General features: G+C 45.7%; 1 protein-coding gene across 1 annotated transcript; it reads left to right on the top strand.

Annotated features, from left to right (window-relative positions):
- The first annotated feature begins 2104 nt into the window (after positions 1-2104).
- Rmnd1 (required for meiotic nuclear division 1 homolog) lies at positions 2105-26731 on the top strand. Its single transcript, XM_051164186.1, has 11 exons — positions 2105-2611; positions 8006-8114; positions 11488-11563; positions 12987-13026; positions 15012-15112; positions 16219-16325; positions 17964-18028; positions 19554-19630; positions 20779-20899; positions 25975-26091; positions 26361-26731. Exons 1-11 carry the CDS (start codon positions 2105-2107, stop codon positions 26391-26393), a joined length of 1353 nt encoding a protein of 450 aa, XP_051020143.1. The 3' UTR covers positions 26394-26731.
- Positions 26732-27789: the final 1058 nt, after the last annotated feature.

The following is a 27789-nucleotide window of genomic DNA, read 5'->3' as shown; positions in this document are numbered from 1 at the left end:
TTCTTATAGGCTGTGTGTAAGCTTGCCTGACCCTGCCACATAGAGAAACCCTCTCTGGAAAAACAAAAACAAAAAAACACCTTAATATTGATAGCCAGGTGCATTGGCACAGGCCTTTAATCCCAGCACTCCAGAACGCAGAGGCAGGCATATCTCTGTGAGTTTCAGGCCAGCGTGGACTACATAGTGAGTTCAAGGACAGCCAAGGCTGTGTAGAGAGCTCCTGTCTCAAAATAAAAACAACAAAAAATGGTTTAGCCAGCGTGGTAGCACACACCTTTAATTCCAGCACTTGGGAGGCAGAGGCAGGTGGATCTCTGTGAGTTTGAGGCCAGCCTCAAACTGATCTACAAAGCCTAGAACAGCCCTCCTCCCTCCCCCCCCCCAAAAAAAAAGAAAGAGAAAGATGGAAGCTTCTTTAGTCTTTGTGCGGGCCTTTCCTGTGTGAGTGAGTGAGCTCTTTCTGTTTGCTCAGTGTCTTGTGCTCAGCTCCTTGGTGGAGGCTCTTCCATGACATTGTGATGAACAGTAGGAAAGGCCTGTCTTCTCCAAAGGAGATACTTAGCCTTGGATGTACCTGTGGCCTCCGCTAGTTGATATTTTAATTTGAAAGGTTGAATAAAGGAATGTGTAAGTACAGGTTGGTGTGTGTATGCATCTATGTTGGTTTGGTTGGGGGTTTTCCTGTTTGTTTGTTTCTTTGGTCGATTGGTTTTGTTTTTGAGAGTAGGTCTCCATGTGTACCTCTTACCGTCTTGGAACTCACTATGTAGATCAGGCTAGCCTTGAATTCACCCACCTCTTGTCTCCCAAGTTCTGGGACTAAAGACATGAGCCATCGCAGCTTTTAAAAAATTATTTGATATTTTTGTGTTTAAATATTTAATATTCTTGCAAAGTGACGAAGACGTTCCATCACAAGTGTGTATATGTGTGTGTATATATGTGTGTGTGTATGCATATGTGTATATATATATATAAAACAATATATATGTGTTGTTGTTTTATTTTGTTTTTGTTTTTGTTTTCTTCAAGACAGGGTTTCTCTGTGTAATAGCCCTGGCTATCTTGGACTCTGTAGGTGTATAATTTTGTAATCTTCCAGAAAGAGGCCAAAGAATAACTAAATGGAAAAAGCGAAAGTGTGTGTTTGAAGGACTGGGAAAACCAGGGCCTTGTTTATCCTAAGTAAGCGCTCTACCGCCAAACTGTAGCCTCAGGGGTGTGTGTGTGTGTGTGTGTGTGTGTGTGTGTGTGTATTATAAATGTCTATATATGATCAGGTAGATTAGGTTATGATATTTCTGTTTCACAATTTTGTTGTTGTTTTTGTTTTTTTGTTTTGTTTTGGTTTTTGAGACAGGGTTTTTCTTGTAGTCCTGGCTGTCCTGGACTGCTTTTTAGACCAGGCTAGCCTTGAACTCACAGAGATCTTCCTGCCACTGCCTCCCAAGTGCTGGGAGTGTGCCACCACGCCCAGCTGTTTCACAGTTTTTTGAGTCTTTTTCTGGCATGAATGTTTGTGTACCACATGCATGTCAGAAGAGGGCATCAGATTCCCTGGAACTTGAACCTGGGTCCTGTGCAAAAACAAATGCTGGACCTGGTGTGGGTAACACAAGACTTTAGTCATAGCTCTCAGAAATCAGAGGCAAGCAGATCTTTATGAGTTTGAGGCTAGCCTGGTCTATATAGTAAGTTGCAGGCCAGCCAAGGCTGCATAGGGTGAGACTGTGTCTCAGAAAACAAAGAGAAAGGAAACAAATGCTGTTAACTGCTCTGCCGTCTCTCCAGCCCATATTGTACAGATTTTTGCTAGAAAACATTTCCTAGGGGAATATAAGTATATTTAAACATGTTTTTTTTTAATATTTATTACCATATGTACAGTGCTCTGTCTGCATGTACACTGTAGGCCAGAAGGGGGCATCATATCACACTACAGATGGTTGTGAGCCACCATGTGGTTGCTGGGAATTGAACTCAGGACCTCTGGATGAATAGTCAGTGCTCTTAACCTCCAAGCCATCTCTCCAGCCCTTAAACATGTTTTTAAAGCCCAACCTGACTTTTTAATTCTTTTCTTTCAGCCTGAGATGTGGTCATGCCAGCCAGACTTCTCCAAACCCTGGCGGGTTTGCACGGCGCATCAGCAAAAGCTCGCCAGTGCCAGAAACTTACTCAGCTTACATTAAGACCACTTACAACACTTGAGCGCACAGCATGCCGGGCCGCCCTGACAGTACAGCGGCGTGTAAACTCATTCCTTCCTAGTCTAACCACTGACAGTTTGAAGAAGGCAAAGTTCCTGGAAATGAGCCTGACAGAAGCAAACACAAGCAGACTCTTTCCACTAAATGCCGTCTATTGTCAGGATGGACAGGCACACCTGTCAACCACGTGCCCCTTTGGGACTCACAGGACCATGACCCACAAACCAAACTTCTTGTGTTCTCGGTGGTTTATAGAAACAATAAAAAGGCTTTACTCGTCTGTGTCAACTGAAACACTTGTGCCAAAACAAGACCTCCCGCAGATCAAGAGGCCGCTAAAAGCATCCAGGACCAGGCAGCCGTCCAGGACCAACCTTCCAGACCTGTCTGTGAATGAGGTAAAGCCTACTAGTTCTGTGGCCCTTAAGTGGATTCATTTGCCCTGTGTGCCCTCTAAACCAGTGTATGTTGCACCATAGCCTCGGTGCTGACGTAAGAGAACTGGGCAGCTAGCTCAGAATTCTGAGTTGTTTCTTTTGTTTTGTTTTGTTTTGTTTTGTTTTGTTTTCGAGACAGAGTCTCTGTGTAACCTTGGCTGTCCTGGACTCATTTTGTAGACCAGGCCTCACATCGATCCACCAGCCTCTGCCTCTGAGTGCTGGGATTAAAGGTGTGCATCACCATGCCCGGCAGAATTCTTTTTTTTTTTTTTAATTTTGTTTTATTAATTTATTCTTGTTACATCTCAATTGTTATCCCATCCCTTGTATCCTCCCATTCCTCCCTCCCTCCCATCTTCCCCTTACTACCCTCCCCTAAAACTGTGACTAAGGGGGACTTCCTCCCCCTGTATATGCTCATGGGGTATCAAGTCTCTTCTTGGTAGCCTGCTATCCTTCCTCTGAGTGCCACCAGGTCTCCCCCTCCAGGGGACATGGTCAAATGTGAGGCACCAGAGTACGTGTGAAAGTGCCCGGCAGAATTCAGTTCTTTTTTTTTTTTTTTTTTTTTCCTTTTGTTCTTGTTGTTGGTTTTGAGGTTTTTGTTTTGTTTTGTTTTGGCTTTTTTGGTTTTCGAGACAGGGTTTCTCTGTGTAGCCTTGGCTGTCCTGGACTCGCTTTGTAGACCAGGCTGGCCTCGAACTCACAGTAATCCTCCTGCCTCTGCCTCCCGGGTGCTGGAATTACAGGCATACACCACCACGCCCGGCTGAGCGTGTTTAATCTGTATGGGGCTTGCTTTTGCTGAGCTGTTGACACCCAGAAGACAGACAGGAAGATCACATTTGAGGCCAGCCTGGACTATATAGTGAGACCCGGTTTCAAAAGAAAAAAAGTGATAGCTGAGCCCAGGCCTTTCCTAGCACTCTGAGTTCAGATCCAGCCTGGTGTACGTTGCAGGCTTGCCCAGCCAATGCTAAATAGAAAAACCTTGGTTCTGAAAAAAAAAAAAAAACAAGTGCCAAGGGAGCATGCGTGGTCATTGGGCCGTGGAAAAGGGGTTAATGAATGGCTGATATGAGGCGGGCTTCGCTCCTGTGCTGCCTCTACTTAGACTGTAACAGATGGAAGTGTTTGCAGAAAGAGCCTTCTCCCGGAGCCTTGAGAAGGTCTGCAAGTGAACTCACCCTCCAGCCTTTCTTCCTGCCTCTGGAGAGGAAGGGCTGAAGCTCGGGAGCTTTGAGCCAGAGTTTGTGTTCCCAGCATCCAGTCCCTAGCCTGAGTCCACCCAGAGCCCAAGAGTTTCCTCAGTAGAATAAGCAGCATTCCTGTCACACTAGAAACTCGAAAGGATGCAGGGTGTGTGCCAGGAACAGGAAAGCAGAGGCCCACGTGATGCTCCAGCGTCCTGCAGCACTGGGGACTTAAACACACTGACTTCAGCTCCACCGGGAGCTGAGCATGAGGCCCCATAGGAATTTCTTCTGTCCCGGTGTCAGTAAGACAGGAGCTGCAGTGCGGCTGCACAGTAACGATGCTGCAGCAGGGACGGTCTCAGAACAGGAAGCAGGATAGCTTGCTTATCCCCATCTACTGGACCGTGTCTCGTATGGCCAAAGGAACAAAACTGTGTGTTGCAATGCAGTGGGTTTGTTTTGTTTTACATTTTAAAACAGAAAGGTGTAAATGTGAGGCCTAATCCATTAACTGTTTTAGGAGGCTTTGGTCGTCTATTTAGGAACAAGTTCCCTTCCCCAAACCTGAAATACACCTCAACATATGTAAATTTAATAGCACCTGAAAATAAAGATAGACTGTAAAAACTAGAGACTGCATGAGCATGAAAGCTGCTTACAAACCACTGTTACCATTAACAGGCAAAAACCCAATACAGAACAGACACGCAGCCCACTTCATGGGCTTTCCCCTTACCAAATGAGCTTCAGTGAAATAATACTCAACAGGATGTCAGAATGTAACTTTCTAAATGTAACCTTCTAAACCGTGTGATGTGTTTGTTAAAAGAAGCAGTCCACAACTGTACATACAGGGGTATAGGCAAGTCACGTGCACCTGAGCTGCTGCATTCTGAGGAAAGCACAAGCAAGTCCTCAGAAAATGCAGGCTCTCCAACATGGAGGGAGGGAAGCTTACAGCAAAGGTTGAGGCTAAGGAAAAGCATTGTGTGTGCAGATGTAGTCCTCACCCGAGCTTAGAATACATTTTCTTTCTTTTCTAAGATTTATTTTTTTTACTATTATGTACACAGTGTTCTGCCTGCATGTACACCTTCAGGCCAGAAGAGGGCATCAGATCACATTATAGATGGTTGTGAGCCACCATGTGGTTGCTGGGAATTGAACTCAGGACCTCTGGAAAAACAGTCAGTGTTCTTAACCTCTGAGCCATCTCTCCAGCCCCTACATTTTCTTATAAAAATAGTGATTGAGTAACATGCCACATCTTATCCTTTGAGAGTCCAAAGTTTCATTTTATCACAGAGAGGATAGGCCATCAACATACGCAAGCAGGCAAAAGAGGCAGGGACGGTCGCTTCCCGGCCTTTTCACTGACATCCAGTGAGACAGGGACAGGCCTGTAATCCCAGCACTCAGGAGGCAGAGGCAGGTGGATCTCTGTGAGTTCGAGGCCAGCCTGGTCTACAAAGCGAGTCCAGGACAGCCAAGGCTACACAGAGAAACCCTTCAACTCCCTGTACTCAGGAAGCAGAGGCAGTAAAATCTTGGAGTTTGCAGCCAGCCTGGTCTGCATAGAGAGTTCCAAGAAGGCTCCATAGAGAGATCTTGTCTCAAACATAGACAGGAAGGAAAGAGAAGAAAAGGAAGACATGCTAGCCGGGTGTGTCAGCACACCCCTTCAGTCCTAGCACTCAGGAGGCAGAGGCAGTAGATCACTGATTTCGAGGCCAACCTGGTCTACAAAGGGAGTCCAGGATAGGCAAGGCTACACATAGAAACCCTGTCTACAAAAACAAAAACAAACAAACAAAAAGACATACTAAACTAGAGTCAGCTTGCAGTCAGTTTTATGTCCAGTCTCCATTCTGTGCCTCTGTGGTTCCCACTCTAGCCCAAAGCACGCCTGTAGCTGCCGTCACTGGAATCGTTCAGACACACTGTTGCTGCCTTGATTCTGCCCAGCAAGCTTCAGGAAATGTTCCCCGCCTCACTGAGAGGAGCCTGCCTGCTGCATCCTGAAAGGACTCCTTTCAGCCATCTGAAGCTCTGTTCTCATCAGGCCAGACTCTTCGGAGCCCCTCATGTGCATACCATGCCTGCCTGCTGCCTGCTGCCTGCTGCCATTCTCACCCATCGATGCCAGCATACCATGTTTTCTGATGTGTGATGTGGGATCTAGTTATCAGTTGGGGGGGCGGGGGCGGCGTATTGTTTATCCCCACATTCTTCACTAACTGCAGCTTATCTGCCTTGGTTTCTTCTGGAATGACAGACAGTTGTGAGCACCATGTCAGTGCTCAGAATCACACCTGCTGTGCCCTCTCAGCCTGGCTCAGCTGCTCCCACTGGGCTGCTCGCAGCACGGCTGAGTGGCTAGTCCCTTGGTTTGGCATTGAATTCTGTATGGACATTGACGTCTTCCTCCACTTACCCTTTTTGCTGCTCAGGAAGCAGGACAGAATGTACTGAGCCGGGAGAGGGAAGGCTGGCGGAATCCACTCTTTGAGAAGTTCAGAGTGAGGCAAGAGGAGCGAGAGGAACAAAGTTGTTCTTAACCATGCGCCACCAGAGTCCACACTGGGAAGGCCAGAGCATGGTGGAGAGCCTGGCAGCTGGCAAGGGCAGGCAGGCAGGCCGACAGCTGTTCTAGTAAATCCTGGACCGTTCAATAAAGTGAGCACTCTGTTAATGTAGTGTGTCCCCCAATTTACGTCTCAGGCCTCTTTTTGTGTTTTATGACATCAGCTGTGAAGCTAACAGTTTTCAAACTTGTTTGTTTGTTTCTTGAGACAGGGTTTCTCTGTGTAACAGCCCTATCCGTCCTAGCCTCGCTTTGTAGACCAGGCTGGCCTTGAACTCACAGAGATCCACCTGCCTCTGCCTCCCGAGTGCTCGGAGTAAAGGTGTCCACCACCATGCCTGGTCCTAGTTTTCAAACTTTTGGCTTTATTTCTAATAAATTGTTTTACAGCCAGGTGGTGCACTCCTTTAGTCCCAGAACTTGGGAGGCAGAAGCAGATGGATCTCTGAGTTCTAGACCTGCCTGGTCTACAAAGTGAGTCCCGGCGGAACAGGCCAAAGAGAAACCACGTCTCGGAAGGAAGGAAGTTATTTTACATGCATAGTGACTGATATCAATGCATAGGCGGATGTGTATGACAGAAAGCCATGTAACATTTGATCTTAGGCATAGTGTTCTGCAGTATTTCCTGATTGTTAGCTTTGTTATATAGTGCTGGGTATCAGACCATCAGATATGTGCTAGGCGTGCCCATTCTCACCCTATTTAATTCATCTGAAAAGCTAGTTTGGATGCTGGAGAGATGCTCCGCAATTAAGAGTGCTTCCTGTTAAAGCAAAGGACCCAGCTTCAGTCCCCACCCCAGGTGGCTCACAAGTGCCTGTGACTACAGCCCCAGAGCACCAATCTACACCATCTGACCTCCGTGGGAACCTGCACAAACAGGGTGTACCAAAACAACTCATGCAGGCACACACATGCACACAAATAAGTCATAAAGCTAAAACACTGATTTGAGCCAACTAAATTGACATGAGAACTTCCAAATGGCTTGCCATGCCACTCGCTGAGAAAGCACTGCGCATTGCTTCTCGTGTGTTAACGCACGCACGTGAGTGTGCATGGTTTATACTCTGCTCAGACCTGTGCTGTACAGCAGAGCACAGACCACTTTAGTTACTATAGACCAGGGAAAACACTGCATCCTTTGTGGATCGAGGGATACCTGCTCGTGCAAAGCTAGTGACAGTAAGGTGGCATTAGCTGCTAATGCTGATATGGACAGAGCGACAGAGGGACTGAGTGCTGGAGAACTGAAATGTCTTTCAGCCAGGTTTCCACACGGTGCCCTTATTCGGTCTGTTTAAACCTGCTGCTTGTGAGGTACAGCTTCACATTCAAGGCTGCCCAGTCCACCTTTTAGGATAGCAGAAGCAGGTGCTCTTCTACCTCAGCTGAAGCTTGCCTCCATGTCGCTCAGTCCTCGTCATCATCAGTGAATCTTTAGGTGCACTTCTGAGGCGCTGAAACAACTTCCAAGTGCCGGCTTTGCAGAGGAGCGTCCCCTAGCGGAATCCAGCTGCCATTGCAAGTGCTTGAATAACCTCAGGCCTGTGTTCATCCCCAATCCAGGACCTGATGCAGTGCACAGCATTTGCAACAGCAGATGAATATCACCTGGGAAGTCTGTCTCAAGAGCTGGTCTCCTGTGGCTATGTGGAAGTGACAAGCCTGCCTAGAGGTATGGCACCCTGAACCCAGAGCCAAGTCGGCTGTGTGTTAGAAAATGACTTTCCTGTGATGGTGTTTCCAGTGTACATTTGACCCAATTTGTTTCCCATTGATTTGTATTATGAAAATAGTCTCAGCCAGGCATGGTGGCAGATGCCTTTGATCCCAACCTTCAGTACTCAGTGACTCTCAGTGAGTTCAAGGCCAGCCTGGTTTACACAGTGAGTTCCAGGACAGCCAGAAGTACATGGTGAAGCCCAGCCTGGGGGTGGGGATGACGCAGAAGATAGAAGAAAAGAAAAATGGTCTCACAGGTCTTTATTCAGATGGCATGGATTAAGATGAATATGCTGTTTTAATCTTTCTAGGCCCACTGCCGTTTGAGAAGATCAGAGGATATGTGTACTAGCTTTGGGTTGCTGTATAAAATACCTGCAATAAATCCAGGCGTCGTGGCGCACACCTGTAATCCCAGCACTCGGGAGGCAGAGGCAGGTGGATCTTTGTGAGTTCGAGGCCATCCTGGTCTACAAAGGGAGTCTAGGACAGCCAAGGCTATACAGAGAAACCCTGTCTCAAAAAAAAAAAAAAAAAAAAAAAAAATACCTGCAGTAAATGTAAACTGAGGAAGGTTGATCTTAACTCACAGTTTGGAGGTGTCAGTCCAAGGCCAGTTACCCACTGCTTGGAGGTCTGTGTTGAGGGGCACACCCAGGTGAAGACCATGTGGCACGGTTAGCTGCTTACCACAGGATGATGGGGATCCTTTTTTTTTTTTTTTTTTTTTTTTTTTTTCTTTTACTTTTTTGAAACAGGGTTTCTCTATGTAGCCCTGGCTCTCCTCGAACTCACAGCAATTAGCCTCCCAAGTGCTAGGATTATAGGTGTGCGCAACCACACCCAGCTATGGGGATCCTTTTCTTTCCTTTTTTTGGTTTTTTGGGGTTTTTTTGTTTTGTTTTGTTTTGTTGTTGTTGTTGTTGTTGGGGGTTTTTTTGTTTGTTTTTTGAGACAGGGTCTCTCTGTGTAGCCTTGGCTGTCCTGGACCCACTCTGTAGACCAGGCTGGCCTCGAACTCACAGAGATCCACCTGCCTCTGCCTCCTGAGTGCTGGGATTAAAGGCGTACGCCACCATACCTGGCGGGAATCCTTTCAAAGGTGCACATCCATCCCACATCCTGCCAGTAGGCCTCACCTCCCAATACAGTGAATGAACTAGGACCAGTCCTTTAACACATGGGCCAAACCATTGCTCTATACTGCTGCTTTTCTGTAATTTTTTTTTTTTCGAGACAGGGTTTCTCTATGTTATCTTGGCCATCCTGGACTCTCTTTGGAGACCAGGTTGGCCTCAAACTCACAGTGATCCACCTGCCTCTGCCTCCAAGTACTGCGATTAAAGGCGTGCATCACCACGCCCGGCTTTTCTGTAATTTTAAAAGGCTATTTTACAGCCCAGTGGTGGTGGTGGTGGTGGTGGTGGTGGGGAGGGGTGAGAGTTGGGGGGAGATCACATACCTTTAATCACAGGATTTGTGAGGCAGAGGGAGGTAGATCTCAGAGGCTAGCCTGGTCTACAGTGCAAGGTCTAAGATAGCCAGAGCTACCCAGAGAAACCCTGTTTGGAAAAACAAAAGCAAAATAACCCGTTTTGCACACAACACACCCCTCACAAATAACAATGATAATAACTGATGAAAGCTTTTATCAATTATTGGCAGGACCTGGGAGAGGCTTTAAAAGAAATTATTAGCCTAATGCTTTTAAGTAAACAATGTTAAAGGCAAAAGGTAAAAACACAAATATAAGGAAATTCTTATTTTAGGAAATGGAAGAGCTCTTAAAGACTAGCCCCAGGCCTGGTGGCCTTAAATGCTAAAACTCAAGAGGCAGAGGTCACAGCTCTGGGAGTTTAAGGCTAGCCTTGTCTATGTCTTGAGTTCCAGGACAGCCAAGGCTACATAGAAAGACCCCCTACTCAAAACACAAACCAAAAGCCAGGTGGTGTAGTGCATGCCTATAATCCCAGCAGACTCACCGGCCTTTCAACCCATAAGGGGTTGAAATGCCGTATGTTTTCATTATTAATTGTATGAACAGACTGTATTTAATGACTAAACAAGTTGACAGAGCTCTGCCCAGAACCCCTGAGGTGAAAACTTGGTCAGGAACAGCCCTGGCTGCCACTGGAGCTGCCACTAGTGTGGCTCTGGACCTTCTCACCTCTGTCATGGTACGTTGGGCTACACAGGCAAACAGTCTTCCTAGGGGAGTTGGGTGTGTGCTCCAAAAAGTGATTTAGAGTTTTTGTTCCTGTCAAAATCCTACCAGGAATCCCGATGTGAGAAAGTAGGTGTGGGGGCTTATTCCCGTAATGTCAGCATTCAAGCGGCTGAAGAGGGCCCTGAGTGGCAGGCCAGGCTGGGTTATGGCTATACATGGTCTCAAACACATAGAAAGGAAAAAGGAGAAATTGCACATAACTGTGTGCAAATAAGTAATGATGTCTTAACTGGAATAGATTGTTTGTAATTTATATTATAGAATATGTGCTTACAAGAACTATTACTACACTAAGCATAATAGGTAAAACAAGTACTGATAGATTCAACAGCGTTTAAAGGATTAAAAGTTAGATGGCTACAAGTGAGTATAGCGTAGAACTCATGACTCACCTGGAAATTAGCTAGGTTCGTACACTGTCGCACTTGCTTTCTCTGTGTGTTCTCTTTTGTCCAGACTTTACACAGTTTAAAATTCACGGGGCTGGGGGTGTAGACCAGGTGTTAGTGTTTACTTAATACACACACAGCCCTGGGTTCGATCTCCAGCATCACTGAAACCAAGCGTGTTGGTGCACACCTGTAATCCCAGCAGCTGCAGGCAGAGTACTTAAGTGTGTACATCACGTGCACGCCTAGTGCCCTCCAGAGTCCGGAAGAGTGTTGGATCCCCTGAAACTGAAGCTACAGATGGCTGTGAGCCACTGTGCAGGTGCTCAGAGCTGAACCTGGGTCCTCTGGGAGAACAGCAGTGCGCTCAACTCTGAGCCACCTCTCCAGCCCTCTAAGATTCATTCTCACTTGTGTGCATGTTCATGTGTGTGCCAGAAGAGGGCATTTGGTTTATCGAGACAGGGTTTCTCTGGGTAGCCTTGACTGTCCTGGACTCACTTTGTAGATCAAGCTAGCCTTGAATTCACAACGATCTGCCTGCCTCTGCCCCCCAAAAGCTGGGATTAAAGGTGTGCACCACCACCGCCTGTCCTAGGTTCACTTTGTAGACCAGGTTGGCCTCGAACTCAGTGATCTTCCTCCTAAGTGCTGGGATTACAGGCATGCACCGCCATGCACCGGCTATTGACTGATGTTTTAAATCACAGATGCAGCAAATATTTTGGTGATGGGTGTAGAAAATTCTGCAAAAGAAGGTGATTCCGGAACAATATTCTTGTTCAGGTAAGACAGGAGCAGGTGGCTTTGGGAGGTTGGTTTGCACCCATATGTGTACAGTCTCTAGGGTGGGGTGTGCCTCTCCTGGGACCTTCCTTTGCCAGTGAGTTTAGGGTTTAAATCTGTCTTCTGATTCTTACTTCATCTTGGAGAATTTTTCAGGGTTATGAATCTCCTGGTAGGTCATCTTTTTCAAAAAAAATTTTGGGGGGGCTGGAGAGATGGCTCAGAGATTAAGAGCACTGTCTGCTCTTCTAGAGATCCTGAGTTCAGTTCCCAGCAACCACATGGTGGCTCATAACCATCTATGATAAAACCTGGTGCCCTCTTCTTGCATGTAGGTACACATGTAGGCAAAACACTGTATATATAATAAATACACAAATCTTTTAAAATTTTATTTATCTTATGCATATGAGTTTTCTGCCTACATATATGTCTGTGTACTATGTGCATGCCGATCTGAGAAGGGCAAAAGAAGAGGTTGGGCCTGGAGTTACAGACGGTTGTAAGTAGGTATGTGGGTGCTGGGAACTGAATCTGGGTCCTTTGGAAGAGCAATAAGTTCTCTTAATCACTGAGCCATCTCTGTAGATGATCTTATAAAATGGTTTTTGTTGTTGTTGATGTGAGCCCGACAGTAAGTTCGGGGCTAGCCTGGTCTACAAAGTGACTCCAGGACAGCCAAGGCTATACAGAGAAACCCTGTCTCGAAAAACAAAACAAACAAACAAAAAAAAGAATTGGGAATTGAGGACAGACTTCTTATTTGTTAACTTATTTCTTTCTTTCTTTCTTTATTATGTGTACAGTCCTGTGCCTACATGTGGCTCACATCTACAGTTCCACATCTGTAGCAAGCCAATCTTAATCAACCAGATAATCTTCTTCACTTATATCCTCCGTATGCTGTAGAGCAGCGGTTCTGAACCTGTGAGTTGTGACCCCTTCGGAGGTCTCAAATGACCCCTTCACAGGGGTCACCTAAGACCATCAGAAAACACAGAGATTTACATTATGATTCATGACAGTTATGAAGTAGCAACAAAATAATTTTACGGTTGGGGTCAGCGCAGCATGAGGACCTGTATTAAAGGGTCGCAGCATTAGGAAGGCTGAGAGTCACTGTGGTAGTGGCTACCTACACACTGCTCTTGGTGTGACTCTGAAGACTGTTCTCTTGAGGCTTAGAGAGATGGCTCAGCAGTTAAAAGCACTTGCTGTTCTTACAGAGGACCCAGGTTCAATTCTCAGCACATATATAGATGGCTCACAACTATCGGTAACTCTAGTTCCAAGAAATCTGTCACTCTGACCTGACCTTTGTGGACACCAGGCACTCACACAGTACACACAGAGGCAAAATAAAATAATCTAAAAAGAATGTCTTCTCCCTTTGCCGAGGTTGACTCTCGTGTTCTTGAACCAGGGAAGGAGCTGCTGTGTTCTGGAACGTAAGAGACAAAACTGTAAGTAGAGTAGAGTATAACTAATGTACAGCTATAGTGTTCTAAGAATAAACTGGCACAGCCGGGCATGGCAATGCACTCGGGTGACAGAGGCCGGTGGATCTCTGTGAGTTCGAGGCCAGCCTGGTCTACAAAGCAAGTCCAGGACAGCCAGGCAACACAGAGAAACCCTGTCTCAAAACAAACAAACAAATTAAAAAACAAAACCAAAAAACTCTCTGTAGCGTTCAGCAGGCTGAAGCCTGGAGCCACAGGGACACACTAACACACAGCTGCTCCTCTGTGCATCACACAGTATTTGCCCCATTCCTTTCATCTTACAAAACACACTGGCTTTTGATTCTTCTCAAATGTTCCACATATGATCCAGGTGACTTAAAAGAATCGCTCATAGCTGGGCATGGTGGCGCAGGCCTGTAGTCCCAGCACTCGGGAGGCAGAGGCAGGCAGATGGCTGTGAGTTGAAGGCCAGCCTGGTCTACAAAAGCAAGTCCAGGACAGCCAAGGGGGCAAATAAAGTTACTCATAAGTGCAATCAATATACTGTTTGTCATCGCAGAACTCAGGAGGCAGAGGAAGGAGGGTTGTGAGATAGAAGCCAGTATCTGAGTTATAAAACCTGCTTCCAAAAAGAAAAGAACATCATGGTGACACATGGCTGTAATCCCAGCACTTGAGAAGTGGAGGCCAGTCTGTCTGAGGTTGCATGAAAGAAGCCATGCCCTTCTCTGCTCACCTGAGACCCTGATCCTTAGAGGTAGCCATGAGGAATCACTAAAAGGAAGGCGATAGAGACACCGTGGGGGAGGGAAGGCGGAGCACAAAGTCGGCGTAACCGAGTGGTGGGCTGACACTGCAGACCGCAGAGGCTGGTAACCGGCCTCCGTTTATGAGCACTCATGAATGTTCAGATCCTAGAGGGAAGGCTATTTTGGAGAGCAGGTAGAATACTTGACAGAATCCTTAACATACATGCCTGCCTCCCTTCCCCTCCCCTCCCCTCCCCTTTGTCCCCTTCTTTGCAGTGCTGCCAGCAGTCACGCTGCACCCTGCCGCTGTGAGCCGTAGCCTTGGCTCTTAGCAGTGCTTCAAGAAATACTTCACAGCAGGGTGATGCCCTCAGACGGCAGAGTAGAAATCATCTCCCAAAGATGAGCATTCAGTGTGTGTAACGTGCACATCCTCCTTTAACAATAGCAGTGAAGGTGTCCATATGTAAAGTATAATCCTAGTCATAGGAAAGCCAAAATAAAATACATGTCTGCTCATAGAAAGCATGTAGATGCATGTGGGGTCTGGCTTTAGCTCCGCAGAAACGAGTATAGGAGGAGATTCACCAGGTTTAATCATGGCTGCTTCAACATGAGGATTAGGGAGCATATTCTACACCTTTATGTTGCCTTAGCTTTTTAAAAATTTATATGTAAAAAAAAAATCTATATGTGTCTGACCATTTCGCCTGTATGTGTGTATATGCACCGTGTGAATGTTGGGTACCCAGGGGACTCAGAGGAGGACATCACATCCTCTGTAACTGGATTACAGGCCACTATGAGCCACCATGTGGGTCCTGAGAACTGAACCCAGATCTTCTGCAACAAATGCACTTAGCCATTGAGCCATCTCTTCAGCCCCCATCGCTTTAACTATTACAAGCAAATGCCTGTACAGTTTTTTAAAAAAGAGACTTAACAAATATAAACCATAGTGTTTATAGTTTAGTATAATATATAATATTTGTTGTAATGTTAGTAGTGATTATTTTTTAGCTTGCTGGATAATTGTAATTTTTATTTTCTTGATTAATGCTCATTCATTTATACTTTCCAAATGTCAAAATAGATGGAACACACAATCAGTTTGTTTACTGTCACAGTGAGTCTAGAAAACATGCCACTGAAATAATGAAAGCCATGCCAAGCAGATGACCCCATGTGGCCTGTGAGGGAGTCAGTGTAATGCACACGGGTGTCCTTCTCTCCTAGATGAAGCACGTGATGCAAGTTCTAGAGAGACACGAGACCCAGCCCTACGAAGTGGCTCTGGTTCACTGGGAGAACGAAGAGCTGAACTACATAAAAATAGAGTAAGCAGCTTCTTGGCACACAGAGGAAGGGTGTTGGGGAGAGCTGGGAAGCCCAGAAGATATCACTGTGAATACATGGAGGTCCTTTAAATCACTGGTACACAGAACAGAATCTGTTTATAACCTCTCACATTATCAACAAATCATTTCCAAAATGAAAAGCTGATTCTAAATTAACGACATAGCACGCCCTGCCCTCATCAGGGTGGCTTATCAGGCTCTTCCGGTAAGGATTCACTTTCAACTAAATCCATGTTTCTTTCAGTTGAGTTTGAATATGACAAATGTAATGAGAGGATCCGGGAGAAGCACTCAGACCTTTGAGGGCTCGGCAGGCGAGAAGTGTGGGCAGGCAGCCTAGTGACTTTCTCACTGTAGTCTGAGACCCTATAGAGCCTCCTCAGTGCTGTGACCACAGGCTCCAGCTATCAGGCCTTGCCTGGCTATTCTGTGGAAGTGCTAATAACTATGTTTTTCTATTGGGTCATGTTTTTTTTCTTCCTGGTGTTTTACTAATGAACATTAGACAGTAACATTTGCTGTGGGTCTGAGGGGGCAGTTCAGTCATGGTTAAGAGTTCTTGCTGCTCTTGCAGAGGACCAGGCTCAGTTCCCAGAACCCCTGTGGTGGCTCAACAGCTGTTCATTGTCTAGGTGGAGTAGCTCAAAACTGTAACCCCAGCCAGCACTCAGGAGGTGAGGCTGGAGGATTGCCGTAAGTGTGACACTGCCAAAATAGCGCAAACCATTTCATGGTACACAAGCTATACTTGATTATTTTTGTGGGTCAATTCTTGGGAATGGACTTACTTGGATCACAAGTTAGGAGGGCATTTATAAATAAAAATTGTTGAAGTGGTTTCCAGAAAGATGGTAAGATTTGCCTTTTCAGAAGAGCAGCTATTTGGAAGGTTTGGAAGATATAAGCCAGGGCATGACTTCAATCTCAGCATTTGGGAGGCAGAGACAGGCGGGTATCTGTGACTTCAAGGCCAGCCTAGTCTACAGAGTGAGTTCCAGAACAGCCAGAGCTACACAGAGAGACTGTGTCTCAAAAAACAAAAAAAGAAAAAAACCAGAAAGATGCTTTTTCTTTTCCTCTCCCAGGGGACAATCTAAACTGCATAGAGGGGAGATCAAGCTAAATTCTGAACTGGACTTAGATGACTCCATTCTAGAAAAATTTGCTTTCTCCAATGCTCTTTGCCTCTCGGGTAAGTTGATCTGCTTTGCAAATGACATGTTACACAGCTTCATTACGCACTGGACGATGATTTCTGATTATTTTCACAACACTGAACAGAGCCTAATGTCATTCTCTGCTGATGCTATTCCTTGTGAGCTGTGCTGATGAAGCTCCACTTCTCCAAATGTAGTTCATATTCCTGGCACGGCCTTTGTTCTTCCTCCCCACGAATGCTCAATGCAGTGGTCTCCAATCCAGAGACTGCCACCCTTGTGACTGGCAGCCAGTCACAGCACTAAGACCATGGTCCCTGAGAAAGCCATGGTGCTCCCTACGGGCTTCCTTATCTTGTTGTGCATCAGGTTGCAGGCCTGTGCACACCTTGTGGGACACCTTTGAGTGGCTGCGGATTTGCTCACAGACCTGAGCATAGGAAAGGCCAGGAAGTCTCACCCTGCATCACCCACAGAACTGCCAGGAGGACTAGGTGTGATTCGCATCCTCTGGGTTTCTGGGATGTGAGCAAAAATCTAATTCTGGGAGATATGTCTGTGTTCTAACAGACTTAGAAAACTCCACTCTTTCTTTACATTTGCCTTTTTAAAAAAATTTTTCTTTAGCTTTAATGGGTCAGTACTTTGGGGGTTTGGTTGGTTGGTTTGATTTTTTGTCTTTATTGAAATTATTAGGCCAGGGTGGCACATGCCTTTAATCCAAGCACTCAGGCAGCAGGAGTAAGTTCCAGGATAGCCAGGGTACACAGAGAAAATGTCTCAAAAAAACAAAAGTAAGAGGCTGGGCATGGTAGCACACATCTTTACTCCCTGCACTCAGGAGGCAGAAGCAGGGAGATTTCTCTGTGTTCCAGGCCAGCCTGGTCTACACAAAGAGTCCAGGACAGCCAGGGCTCTATGTAACACATAAAATGTCTCGGGGGGGGGGGGGGGGGGTGGGAAACATATGACATTCTGATGTCTGGGTCCTACTGATAGGGTAAAAACATTTTTAGCTGGTGTAGTGGCACACACCTTTAATCCCAGCATTTGGGAGACAGAGGCAGGTAGATCTCTGTGAGTTCATATCCAGCCTGGTCTACAAAGCCAAAATAACACAGAGAAACACTGTCTTGAAAAACTAGGAGGGCTGGAGAGATGGCTCAGCGGTTAAGAGCACTGACTGCTCTTCCAGAGGTCCTGAGTTCAATTCGCAGCAACAACATGGTGGCTCACAACCATCTATAATGTAATGCAGGCCCTCTTCTGGCATGTAGGTGTACATTCAGGCAGAGCACTGTATACATAATAAATAAAAAAAGAAAAAGAAAAAGAAAAACTAGGAAAAAACAAGCTGGGCGTGGTGGTGCACGCCTTTAATCCCAGCATTTGGGAGGCAGAGGCAGGTGGGTATCTGTGAGTTCAAGGCCAGCCTGGTCTACAGAGTGAGTCTAGGTCAGCCAAGGCTACACAGAGAAACCCTGTCTCAGTCATTTTTATATCCAAGTCAGTCTCAGCCTCCTAGGGCTACAGGCATGCAAGCCATGCCCAGCTGCACCTTTGCTTCTTACAGTCAGTGAAGTGGCAACGGAGGCTCGTGCCACTATTCGTTCTGTGTAGACGTGAACATGAACATGATGGTAAAGAAAATTTCCCTCTTTTTTTTTCCCCAGTGAAACTGGCTATTTGGGAAGCAACACTAGACAAATTTATTGAATCTATTCAGTCAATTCCAGAGGTAATTTATATCAGCTCTTCTTTTTCTAAATCAATAATTGCTTTCTTGGGAAAAAGTACTAATTGCTCAACATAATATGTATATTTGAATATAAATAGTAACTATAAGAGCTACAGAGACTATAGTAAAACACTTCCAAATCCCAGCACTTGGGAGGCAGAGGCAGGTGGATCGCTGTGAGTTCGAGGCCAGCCTGGTCTACAAAGTGGGTCCAGGACAGCCAAGGCTACACAGAGAAACCCTGTCTCGGAAAAACAAAAACAAAAACAAAACACTTAGAGTGACACATAGAGTGATGAAGAAAGGATAAAAACATTGGTTTTCGACTTGAAAACTTCAGATGACTTTGCTGTGGCTGCAGTGTGCTCAGTGTGAGTGAGTGAAGGGAAAATGGTGCTGTGCAGCCCAGTGGTAATGCACAGTGTCCTAGGTTTTTACTCTTAACAGAATAATATGATTAATTATTCTTGGGAAGGAGACCCCGCTTTTCAGTTAAGATAAGAAGTGGGAAGTGGGGTGTAGATACGGGTGTGTGGTTAAGAGCACTTGCTGCTCTGCTGCTCTTGTAGATGGCCTGGGTTTGGTTCCCAGAATCCATATGGTGGCTCACAACTGCTTCTGACTGCAGTTCCAGGGAATCTAATACACAATTCTGGTGTTCACTGGTATCAGGCACTCATGTGACATACAAACATACATGTAAACACTCACACAGATAAAATAAAACAATCTCTTAAGAGTGTTTTCTCATTGAAAAGACTAAAAAGGATGTATTAGTTCTTGTGTAAACACAAGCCTGGGACACCCAGCATTTTAGGAGGAAAGGGGTATTTTGTGCACATTTTGGAAGGTTCATTCTGTCATGGGGCAGGTGCATTGGTTTAAGTCTTGGTGAGGCTGGGCCTTGTGGCCAGGAGCACCTGGTGGGACACGCTCCTCACTTCATGGCAGCCAGGGAGCAGCAAGGAGGGAGGGATTAGGGTCCCGTGGCCCCTAAGGCTAACCAGTGGCCTAATGTCCTCCTATCTGCTTCACCTCTAAAAGTTTTAACCACTTTTTAACAGTGACACAGTTGATAAAGCCTTGGCCAGGTGGCCACAGGAGGCCATTTACAATCCAGATGATACAGAAGGAATGGAAAACCTGAGTGTAAAGTTCTGAACTCTTGAGATGAGTCAGACATTCCATCTGGGCACAGTCATCTAACTTACTCCTATGAGATGAAGTGTCCCTTGAGAACTTGGTAGGTAAACTGACATTGTTTATTAGACAGATGTACGTGCTCCCCTGGGGTCTGGAGAACTGAAAGCTCCAGGAGTCCTCCCAACCTGGGAGGTGCATGGTCATCTTCGTCTAAATGTCAAGTGTTTGCTGAGACGTATGCAGAATAATAAAGAGTATGCCTGCTCAACAGAGGTGCAGATCTTAACATTTTCTGACAATGATTCATTGGATCCACAAATGTACACCCCCACAGACAAGGACATGTTGTATATGTAGTTTTTGTTTTGTTTTTCCCAAACAGGCATTAAAGGCTGGAAAGAAAGTTAAACTGTCCCATAAAGAAGTTATGCAGAAAATGGGTGAGCTCTTTGCCCTCAGGTAAAATGTTCTTTTCTAAATGGAGTATTTCCTTTAAGACAAAACATTTATGACAAGCAGGGGAAACTGCTGTGAGGAGCAGGCAAGCTCCGTTGGGACTGTGTCTAGAACTCTACTGGGTACAGAAGAGCAGAACTCACTCACATTAAGCCTGTCACATGGCACATAGTGTGTAGTTACAGAAGTGTCACCCGTATTTCCTGAGGCTGACACTGTACAGTGGCACAGGGAAGGAGGAAGCTGCTGTCACTTTAGTGTGGTGACTTTCCTGTCTGTAGAGTGATGCATTCTGGTTGCAGAGGTCTCACCAGGCAGCAGTATCTGGTTTCCTCCTGGAAAAATTGTCCAAAGCTCCTTGTCTGTGTTTTCCTGAGAACTGTCTTCCCACCTGCTTAGATCATCCAGCAGCAGAGTGGTCCAGTGTTTCAGCATCTGTGTTTCTCAGGGATGTTCATGTTCATTCACAAAGAGCATCCAGCAACAGAGGCACCTGTTCTGTGTTCTCTAAGAAGTAGGGGAAATTTTCTAGCCGATACAAGCAGACTCTGATAAACTATAATACCCAAACTCACAAGTTAGATCTATGTAGGATTAATATAAATACCCTGACTTTCCTTACCTTGATGTTTGAGTCTTTAAAAGGAAAGTGCAATAGGTGTTACTTCAGCCAGCAGGTGGCTCACTGGTTGACAGCAAACCTACCAACCTGAGTTTGGTCCCAGGAACCCAGAGGCAATCCATAGACCTGTCCTCTCTCCAGATGCTTTTCCATCACACACACAACATACACAAACACACAACATACACAAGCACATTGATAATTCTTTAGAAAATGAAGAATAGGACTAGAAAGCAACTAAGAGTCTTGTTGCTCTCCCAGAGACTGGAGATCTCAGTACCAAGCTAGCCTCCACAGCCCAGCTGAAAAGAGACCCTGTATTTCTGCCTGTCTTGTGTTTACATAATTGAAGGGGCATAGAGGGTCATTTCTTCCTGGGGTGGGGATGCACTGGTATGTATGCCTCAAGTGTTTTTTTGAAGAGTGACACTCAAAACTTCTCATATTGCACCATGAAAATAAGAATATAGTAGAAATTGATTTTTAACTCACCATAAATAGAAAGCTAAACTGTACTTTTCTTTTTTAGGCACCGCATAAACTTGAGTTCAGACTTCTTGATCACTCCCGACTTCTACTGGGACAGAGCGAACCTGGAGGAGCTCTATGACAAGACCTGCCAGTTTCTCAGCATTGCACGACGAGTTAAGGTGTGCATTTATTTTTTTGTTTTGTTTTTTGAGACAAGATTTCTGTGTAGCCCTGGCTGTCCTGAACTTGCTTTGTAGACCAGGCTGGCCTCGAACTCACAGCGATCCACCTACCTCTGCTGGGATTAAAGGTGTGTCCCACCATGCCCGGCAAGGCATGCATTTTTAAAGAAAAAAAAGGCAGGGCTATGTGATGCGTGCCTGTAATCCCAGCACTCGAGAGGCAGAAGCAGGCTGCTCCTTGATTCCAGGAAAGCCAGGGCTATACATAGAAACCCTAGGCTGGGGTGGGGGCACACAATGACACATTCTCTTCTATAATTCCTGTGACTAAAATTTTCAGCTAAGTATGCTCAACTTTTTGACTTCTGGCCAGCGTCTCCTCCCCTTGACCTCTCTCCTGTCACTTTAGTCTTTTTTTTTTAAGATTTATTTATTACGTATACAGTGTTCTGCCTGTTAAGTAGGCCTGTATGCCAGAGGAGGACACAAGGTCTAATCACGGATGGTTGTGAGCCGCCATGTGGTTGCGGGGACCTTTGGGAGAGCAGATCATGCTCTTAACCTCTGAGCTGTCTCTCCAGCCCCTGGTCTTTTTTAAGGGAGACAGAGGCAGAGGGGTTGCTTTTGAGCTCAAAACCAGTCTGGACTAAAGACACTGTCCCAGCCAAGTGTGTGAACTGTAATGAATTGTTACAAGAGGGGTTTTCTATACAAAGTATCACGTTTTGGCCCAGGCTGGCCTTAAACTCTGATCCTCCTGCCTTAGCCCTAGTCCTGGGATTGCAAACATGAGCCACCACATTTGCCCTCACTTCTCTGCTTTCTCTGTCAAAGGTTCAGTTCTGAGACTTCCATGGTCTTTGTCTTTAATGTCTCATTTGTTTTTCGGGTGACTCACACTATATTGCCAGGATGGCTTTGAACTTGGGAATCCTCTTGCCTCAGCCTCCCAGGTAGCTAAGCATGATTCTCCCTCTATGTGTTAGATGTGATGTGTGGGATCTGCTTGTGCGCATGCCTTGAGGAGGCTAGAGGGTGACTTCAGTCTTCCTCTACGGCTGTTCACCTTTTATGATTTCTATTTATGCGTATGTATCCATGTGCCTGTATGTGTATTGCCACATGTCTAGGTACCTGTGCAGTGGCTACATGTGTAGAAGCCAGGTGTGAGATCCCTTGGGGTGAGGATTGTAGCCCACCGTTCCCCCAGTCAGCACTGTGCCTGAAGCAAACACTAATGGAGTGGGTGGTGGCTAACCACTGTGCCATCATTTTTAAGTCCCCAGTTTCCTTTGTTGCCTACAGTAGTGTGTCATCTGCTTCCTGGTCCACCCTCTCTTCAATGTGACTTCCAATCACTTCTCAGTCATCTCATGTCCCATCAAGCAAATGACATTTCAAAATCCCTCTGTGCACAACTCACAATGCTGTGACTATATCCTTTTCTCCAACCCAGGCACTTGTCCTTTGCATAATAACCCCATCAAAGGTACCCACAGCTGTCATTCATCTTGGTGTTCCTCTGTGTCTCCTAATGCAGAAGGTAGAAATACCTACCACATGTCAGGAAAAGATGACTATCCCAAACCATGTCACTGTTAGCTTGCTCAGACTGGTACTGGAGGAGTCGTTCCGTCTCCTCCTCCTCCTCCCCAGTCAATGTACTTTAATATGGCAGATGTCTGAGACATTTGTTAACCCAGGTTGTCTGGACAGATGAAAGAAGTACGGCTTTCCTGGCTGGCTAGGTCACAGGCTGATGGTGAGGATGTGAGGGAGACTAAAGCTCTGTGCAAAGGAGGCCTCTCCGGTGCTGCCATCTGCTAAACTAAAACTAGCAGCTCTGTCTCCCAGCTCAGGGCCCCTCAAAGGCTGCAGGCAAGTCTGAGAATCGCAGGGAAAGATCCACTTCCTGTCCACTTTGCTAGATTCAGTCCCTCAAGGCTGTTTGACTAAGGTCTCCATTCCTCACCACAGAAATTTCTGCTCAAAGCATCAACTATTGTATGCATGGTAAGAGAGAATGGGTGTCAGCAAAGAGTACTAGGGCGAACGAGACATGAGGCAGTGTTTTACAGCTTACTTACAGGCATGAGCAGCTCACTTTTGCAGTGTTCTCAGGTCAGAAGGCCCTCCTATACTCCGAGGGACCATTTAGATGGGATCTTAGAAATCTGCCTATCAGAATGGTTTTGAGAAAGTGGAGTTCTAGCAGCCTACTTTGTAAACATTGACCTACGTTACCCTCACACTACCAATTAAGGATTTAGCCCCCACATGGTGGCACACAGCCATCAGTATCCCCCAGATACCCCCATGGTACACATTATATGCATAAGCAAATCTGAAGGTTAAGCTCTAGGAAGACAAACTACTCAGATGCTGGAGGTGTAGCTCAGTTGGTGCAGAGCTTCCTAGTATCCATGGCAGAGCCCTGTGGTCCACCTCCAACAGTCTACACTGGGAGTGGTAGTACACGCCCATAGTCCCAGCACTTGTGAAAACAGGAGACCAGGGGTTCAAGGTCACCCTCAGCTACAGTGCCACACACCTTGTCTCAAAAGGAAGGGTGTAACAGTAATTCCCTAAGACTAGGGAGTCTGCTTTGCAGGTGGGGCAACACACTGCAACGGACAGTGTGGAAATGTAGGTGCAGCTGTGTTCAAGTATTCCAGCTGCCTTCTTTGGGCTGTCTCTCAGTGTGCAGGCTTTGAGTGTTGTTATGAGTGTCAAGATGAGATGTGATGTGACTGCCACCAAGAGTTAAGCGTCTCCTCCTACAACAGGCCTGTGGGAGACAGCCACGAGCTCAGGACTGTGTCTGTATGGTAGCCTACTGCACAAGCACCTGTCTTAACCTCCCATTCTCACTTTCACTTGGCAACTTTTAGCTGTACATTCATGTACATCCCCCCTCCGTAGTGCTTAGACAGCCCTTAAGCCAGTTATTCACTAGTGGGAAAACTCCAGGACATCTGCTACTGTATTTGTACATTAAAACAGGCGTCAGTTTTTAAAAGAAACATATTCTCCTGATTTTGAAACTGCTTTAGCCTGAGACAAATGCTTGGCTTAGTAAGAAAATTTAAGTTTTAATCACCAGGAGACTTTCTTTTAAAGGCAGATCTATGTGGCTCTAGCTGGCCTAGAACTTGCTATTAGACCATGTTGGTCTTGACCTCAGAGGTCTGGCTGCCTTTGCTACATGACCTAGGTTTTGATGGTACTCACCACTAAAGTTTACTTTTTATGTATGCCTATCTTAGCTTTATTACAATACCCGTGTGGAGGTGTCCAGAGCCCAGAAGAGGGTGTCAGAACCCCTGGAACTGGAGTTACAGGCCATTGTGAGCTGCCTCCTAGGAGAGCTGAGGAGCAGCTTAGGTTGTGCTCTGCAAGAGCAATAAGCACTCATTGGTGAGCCTGCTCCAGTCCCCACGAGACTCTCAGATTGTAAGGGTTATGGTAACACAAAGTGGCTTACTCCTGTAATCCCAGCACTCTGGAGGGAGGATCAGTTTGAGGCCAGCCTTGACGACCAAGCAAGTTTAAAGCTAACCTGGGCTACGTAAGACCCTGTCTCCAAAAAAAAAAAAAAATTAATAACATTGCACAAATTGGTTTTGAAGCAGTAAAGCCAAGAGAGAACATGCTTTCTGTCCTGTGGTCACAGGTGAAATAGAGGGCTGTCTTACAGATGAACATATCAAAAGCCAAGACTATGGCCTGGAGAGATGCCTCAGAGGTTAAGAGCACTGACTGCTCTTCCAAGAAGTCGTGAGTTCAATTCCTAGTAAATCTTTAAAAAAATAAAATAAAAAAAGAGGCGAAGACTAAAAAGTCAGTAACAGGACAAAAGAGGGAACACAGTGCAGTCCTAGACACCCATAGATTAGAAACTACAGAATGCCCGTCAAGCAGTTCTGTGTTGGCCCTCACCGGTAAAGCCGTCAAGTGTCTTGTGCCGAGTATGACATGCTATAAGATGCTCCAGTCCACGCCTCAATTGCAGCTCGTGTTGGCCAAACCTGCACTACCAGTAATGTACCCTAATTTTATACAGTACTGAGGAGGTGTATAGCTGCACTCACATCCAGCTTTTAAAATCGGACTATTGTAACATACTTACACACCCAGCTTGTTCAAGGCATCATAACCCATAATACAGCCAGTTCAGCTATTAGTGGTGCCACCTAGTGGTGAGTTTCAGGCTACATGTACTGTAATTAAATACTAGGGAATCCTATTTTTAAGACTTCCATCAGTCTTGGATTAGTATGCAAAGTAGTCTTTGAAACTGCAATACAAAGAGGCCAGGAAATATAACTGGTATGTTAGTGTTTGCCTACCAAGCACAAAGCCCCAAATTCAGTTCCCAGCACTGCGTATAAACAGGTATGGTGTTTCACGGAATATCAGCACTCTAGGAGGCCACCCTCGCATACATGAGACTCTGTCTGAAAATGGATAAATGAGTGCTGGAGAGAGGGCTTTCTGCTACAGTGCGGCCGGGCAGTGGTGTTGCACTAAGGAGGCAGCCTGGTTTACACAGTTGAGTCCAGGACAGCCAGAACTGGGGTTACAGAGAAGCCTGTCTTTTAAAAAAAAAAAAAAAAAGCCACAACTGGGACTGGAGAGATGGCTTAGTGGTTAAGAGCACTGTCTGATCTTCCAGAGGTCCTGAGTTCAATTTCCAGCAACCACATGATGGCTCAAAACCATCTACAATGTGATCTGGTGCTCTCTGGCCTGCAAGTGTGCATGCATATAGAGCACTCATATATACAAAATAAGTAACAGATCCCAGCACCCACACAGATCACAAATGCTCAACACAAGCTCTAAGGGGTGTTGATGCCGTCGGGCCCCCACAGGCATTTAACACACGCATATATTCAGAAACATACACAATAAAACAAAGTTGCATTACAAACTGTTTCTGGATAGAGTCACTAAACACTGCTTGCTAACAGCTAATTGTCTCTGAGTACTAAACAGCAAGAGTTTGATGACCTGGTATGTCTATAATCTGCATTCGTTTTAATACAAACACTAAGGTTGTTTTCTTGCAGGTCATGAATGAAAAACTTCAACACTGCATGGAACTAACAGACCTAATGCGGAATCACCTGAATGAGAAGCGGGCGCTCCGCCTGGAGTGGATGATAGTCATCCTCATCACCATCGAGGTCAGCAGCAGCTCTGTGGGTTGCAAATGTGCTCATCAGCCTGTGCCTCCAACCTGCAGTTTGCCCTGTGAGAAAGGCAGTGCTTCCTCAGGGACTCTTCATTAACAGCAGCCTTGGAAAAGTCATCTCCTTAGTTGCTGTGGTTAAGTTTTATCAGCTTGACACAATGTAGACCCACCAGGGATTGAAAGCCAAGTAAAAACCCTTTTTTCTTAGGAAGTGAAATTCATTTGTTTCACCATGAAATTAACTTTCTTTATTTTCCTAAGGTTATGTTCGAGCTGGGAAGAGTCTTTTTCTGATGTTGAGAGTGAAAGAACCACTGGAGGAGATAATTCAAGTTCTGCAACCCAAAAATCTGTATTCACTACTGGGTTACTCATTATGCAATCAATCTTTAATCCTTTAAATCAAGCAACTGTCATGGGCATGGGCCACACACCTGTAATCCCAGAAAGCTGGACACTGCCGCAGAAGTTCATGAGTTCCAGCCTAGTCTTGGCTACATAAGGAAACCCAGCTGAGACTTTGGTGCCCACCAATCCCACCACTTGGAAAGCAGAGGCAGGGGCCTGTCCAAGTTTGAGGCCAACTATAACACAGCAGGATTCTGTCTCAGAATAAAACAAGCTGTCACAATTATCTTTGCATTTTCTTCTCTTAAATATACTGTTGCCAATTATCAATATGGTTTGTAAGTCAACATAGAGTTCAAAAAAGAAAGGTTTCATCAGTTTAAAGAGCATCAAACAACCTGACCATACAGAGTATCTTAGCAATAACACTAATTAAGCCAAGACTTTGTGGACACTGCTCTTAACCCTAGGAAGCAAGGCCCTGGCTTGAGAGCCTTACAAACACTTGTGTTAAGAGACATTATTTTGGGCTGGAGAGATGGCTCAGAGGTTAAGAGCACTGACCATTCCGCTGTTCTTCCAAAGATCCTGAGTTCAGTTCCCAGCAACCATATGGTGGCTCACAACCATCTACAATGTGATCTAATGCCCTCTTCTGGCCTGCAGGCATGCATGCAGCCAGATCCCTGTATATACAATAAATAAATATTTTTTTAAAAAGACATTATTTTGACATACACTTTCTATTCCTATTTTAAGTGGCCTAACCATACTGCATCTCTCTTTGTCCTGTAACATCAAGAAAGTCACTCTCCCTACAAGCACACTTTATTACATGTATAACTCATGCACCATTCACACCACAAACATTAAAAAAAAAAAAAAAAATGAGGCTATTTACTTCTATGACCTTATTTAAGGATAGCTCTCTCTGTCCCCCCCCCCCCCCCCCCCCCCCCCGCCCTTGACTCTATAATAGTCTGCCAAGAGCACACTTTTCCTATGTGTGTGCACTCACCCAACACTCTGCACTAAAACAGTGGGTTTTTTGGACCTTGGTTAACTGTATAACCTTGCTGATGCACTGTTTGCTAATACTGCTGAGTACCTGGCCTGTCTTTCCAGCAGCTGTGCCCCAGCTGACAGCCCAAACCCAAGGGAACCCAAGTTTCCCAAGGAACAGGGAGCATGGAGATATCATTAGCCTGTCACAGGCCTGCCATGAAGTTACAAACCATAGCATTTCTCAGCCACCCTCTATTGGGCCATCAGGATAGTTACCCTGGCGAGACTGCCCCCTTGAACCAAAGCCATTAAATTACCTGCTAGAGATGCAGCTCCT

Source organism: Acomys russatus, chromosome 21 (assembly GCF_903995435.1).
Source record: "Acomys russatus chromosome 21, mAcoRus1.1, whole genome shotgun sequence".
Lineage (NCBI taxonomy): Eukaryota > Metazoa > Chordata > Mammalia > Rodentia > Muridae > Acomys > Acomys russatus.
Note: the sequence above shows the minus strand (reverse complement) of the source record. Positions and strands in the feature narration are given on the sequence as shown.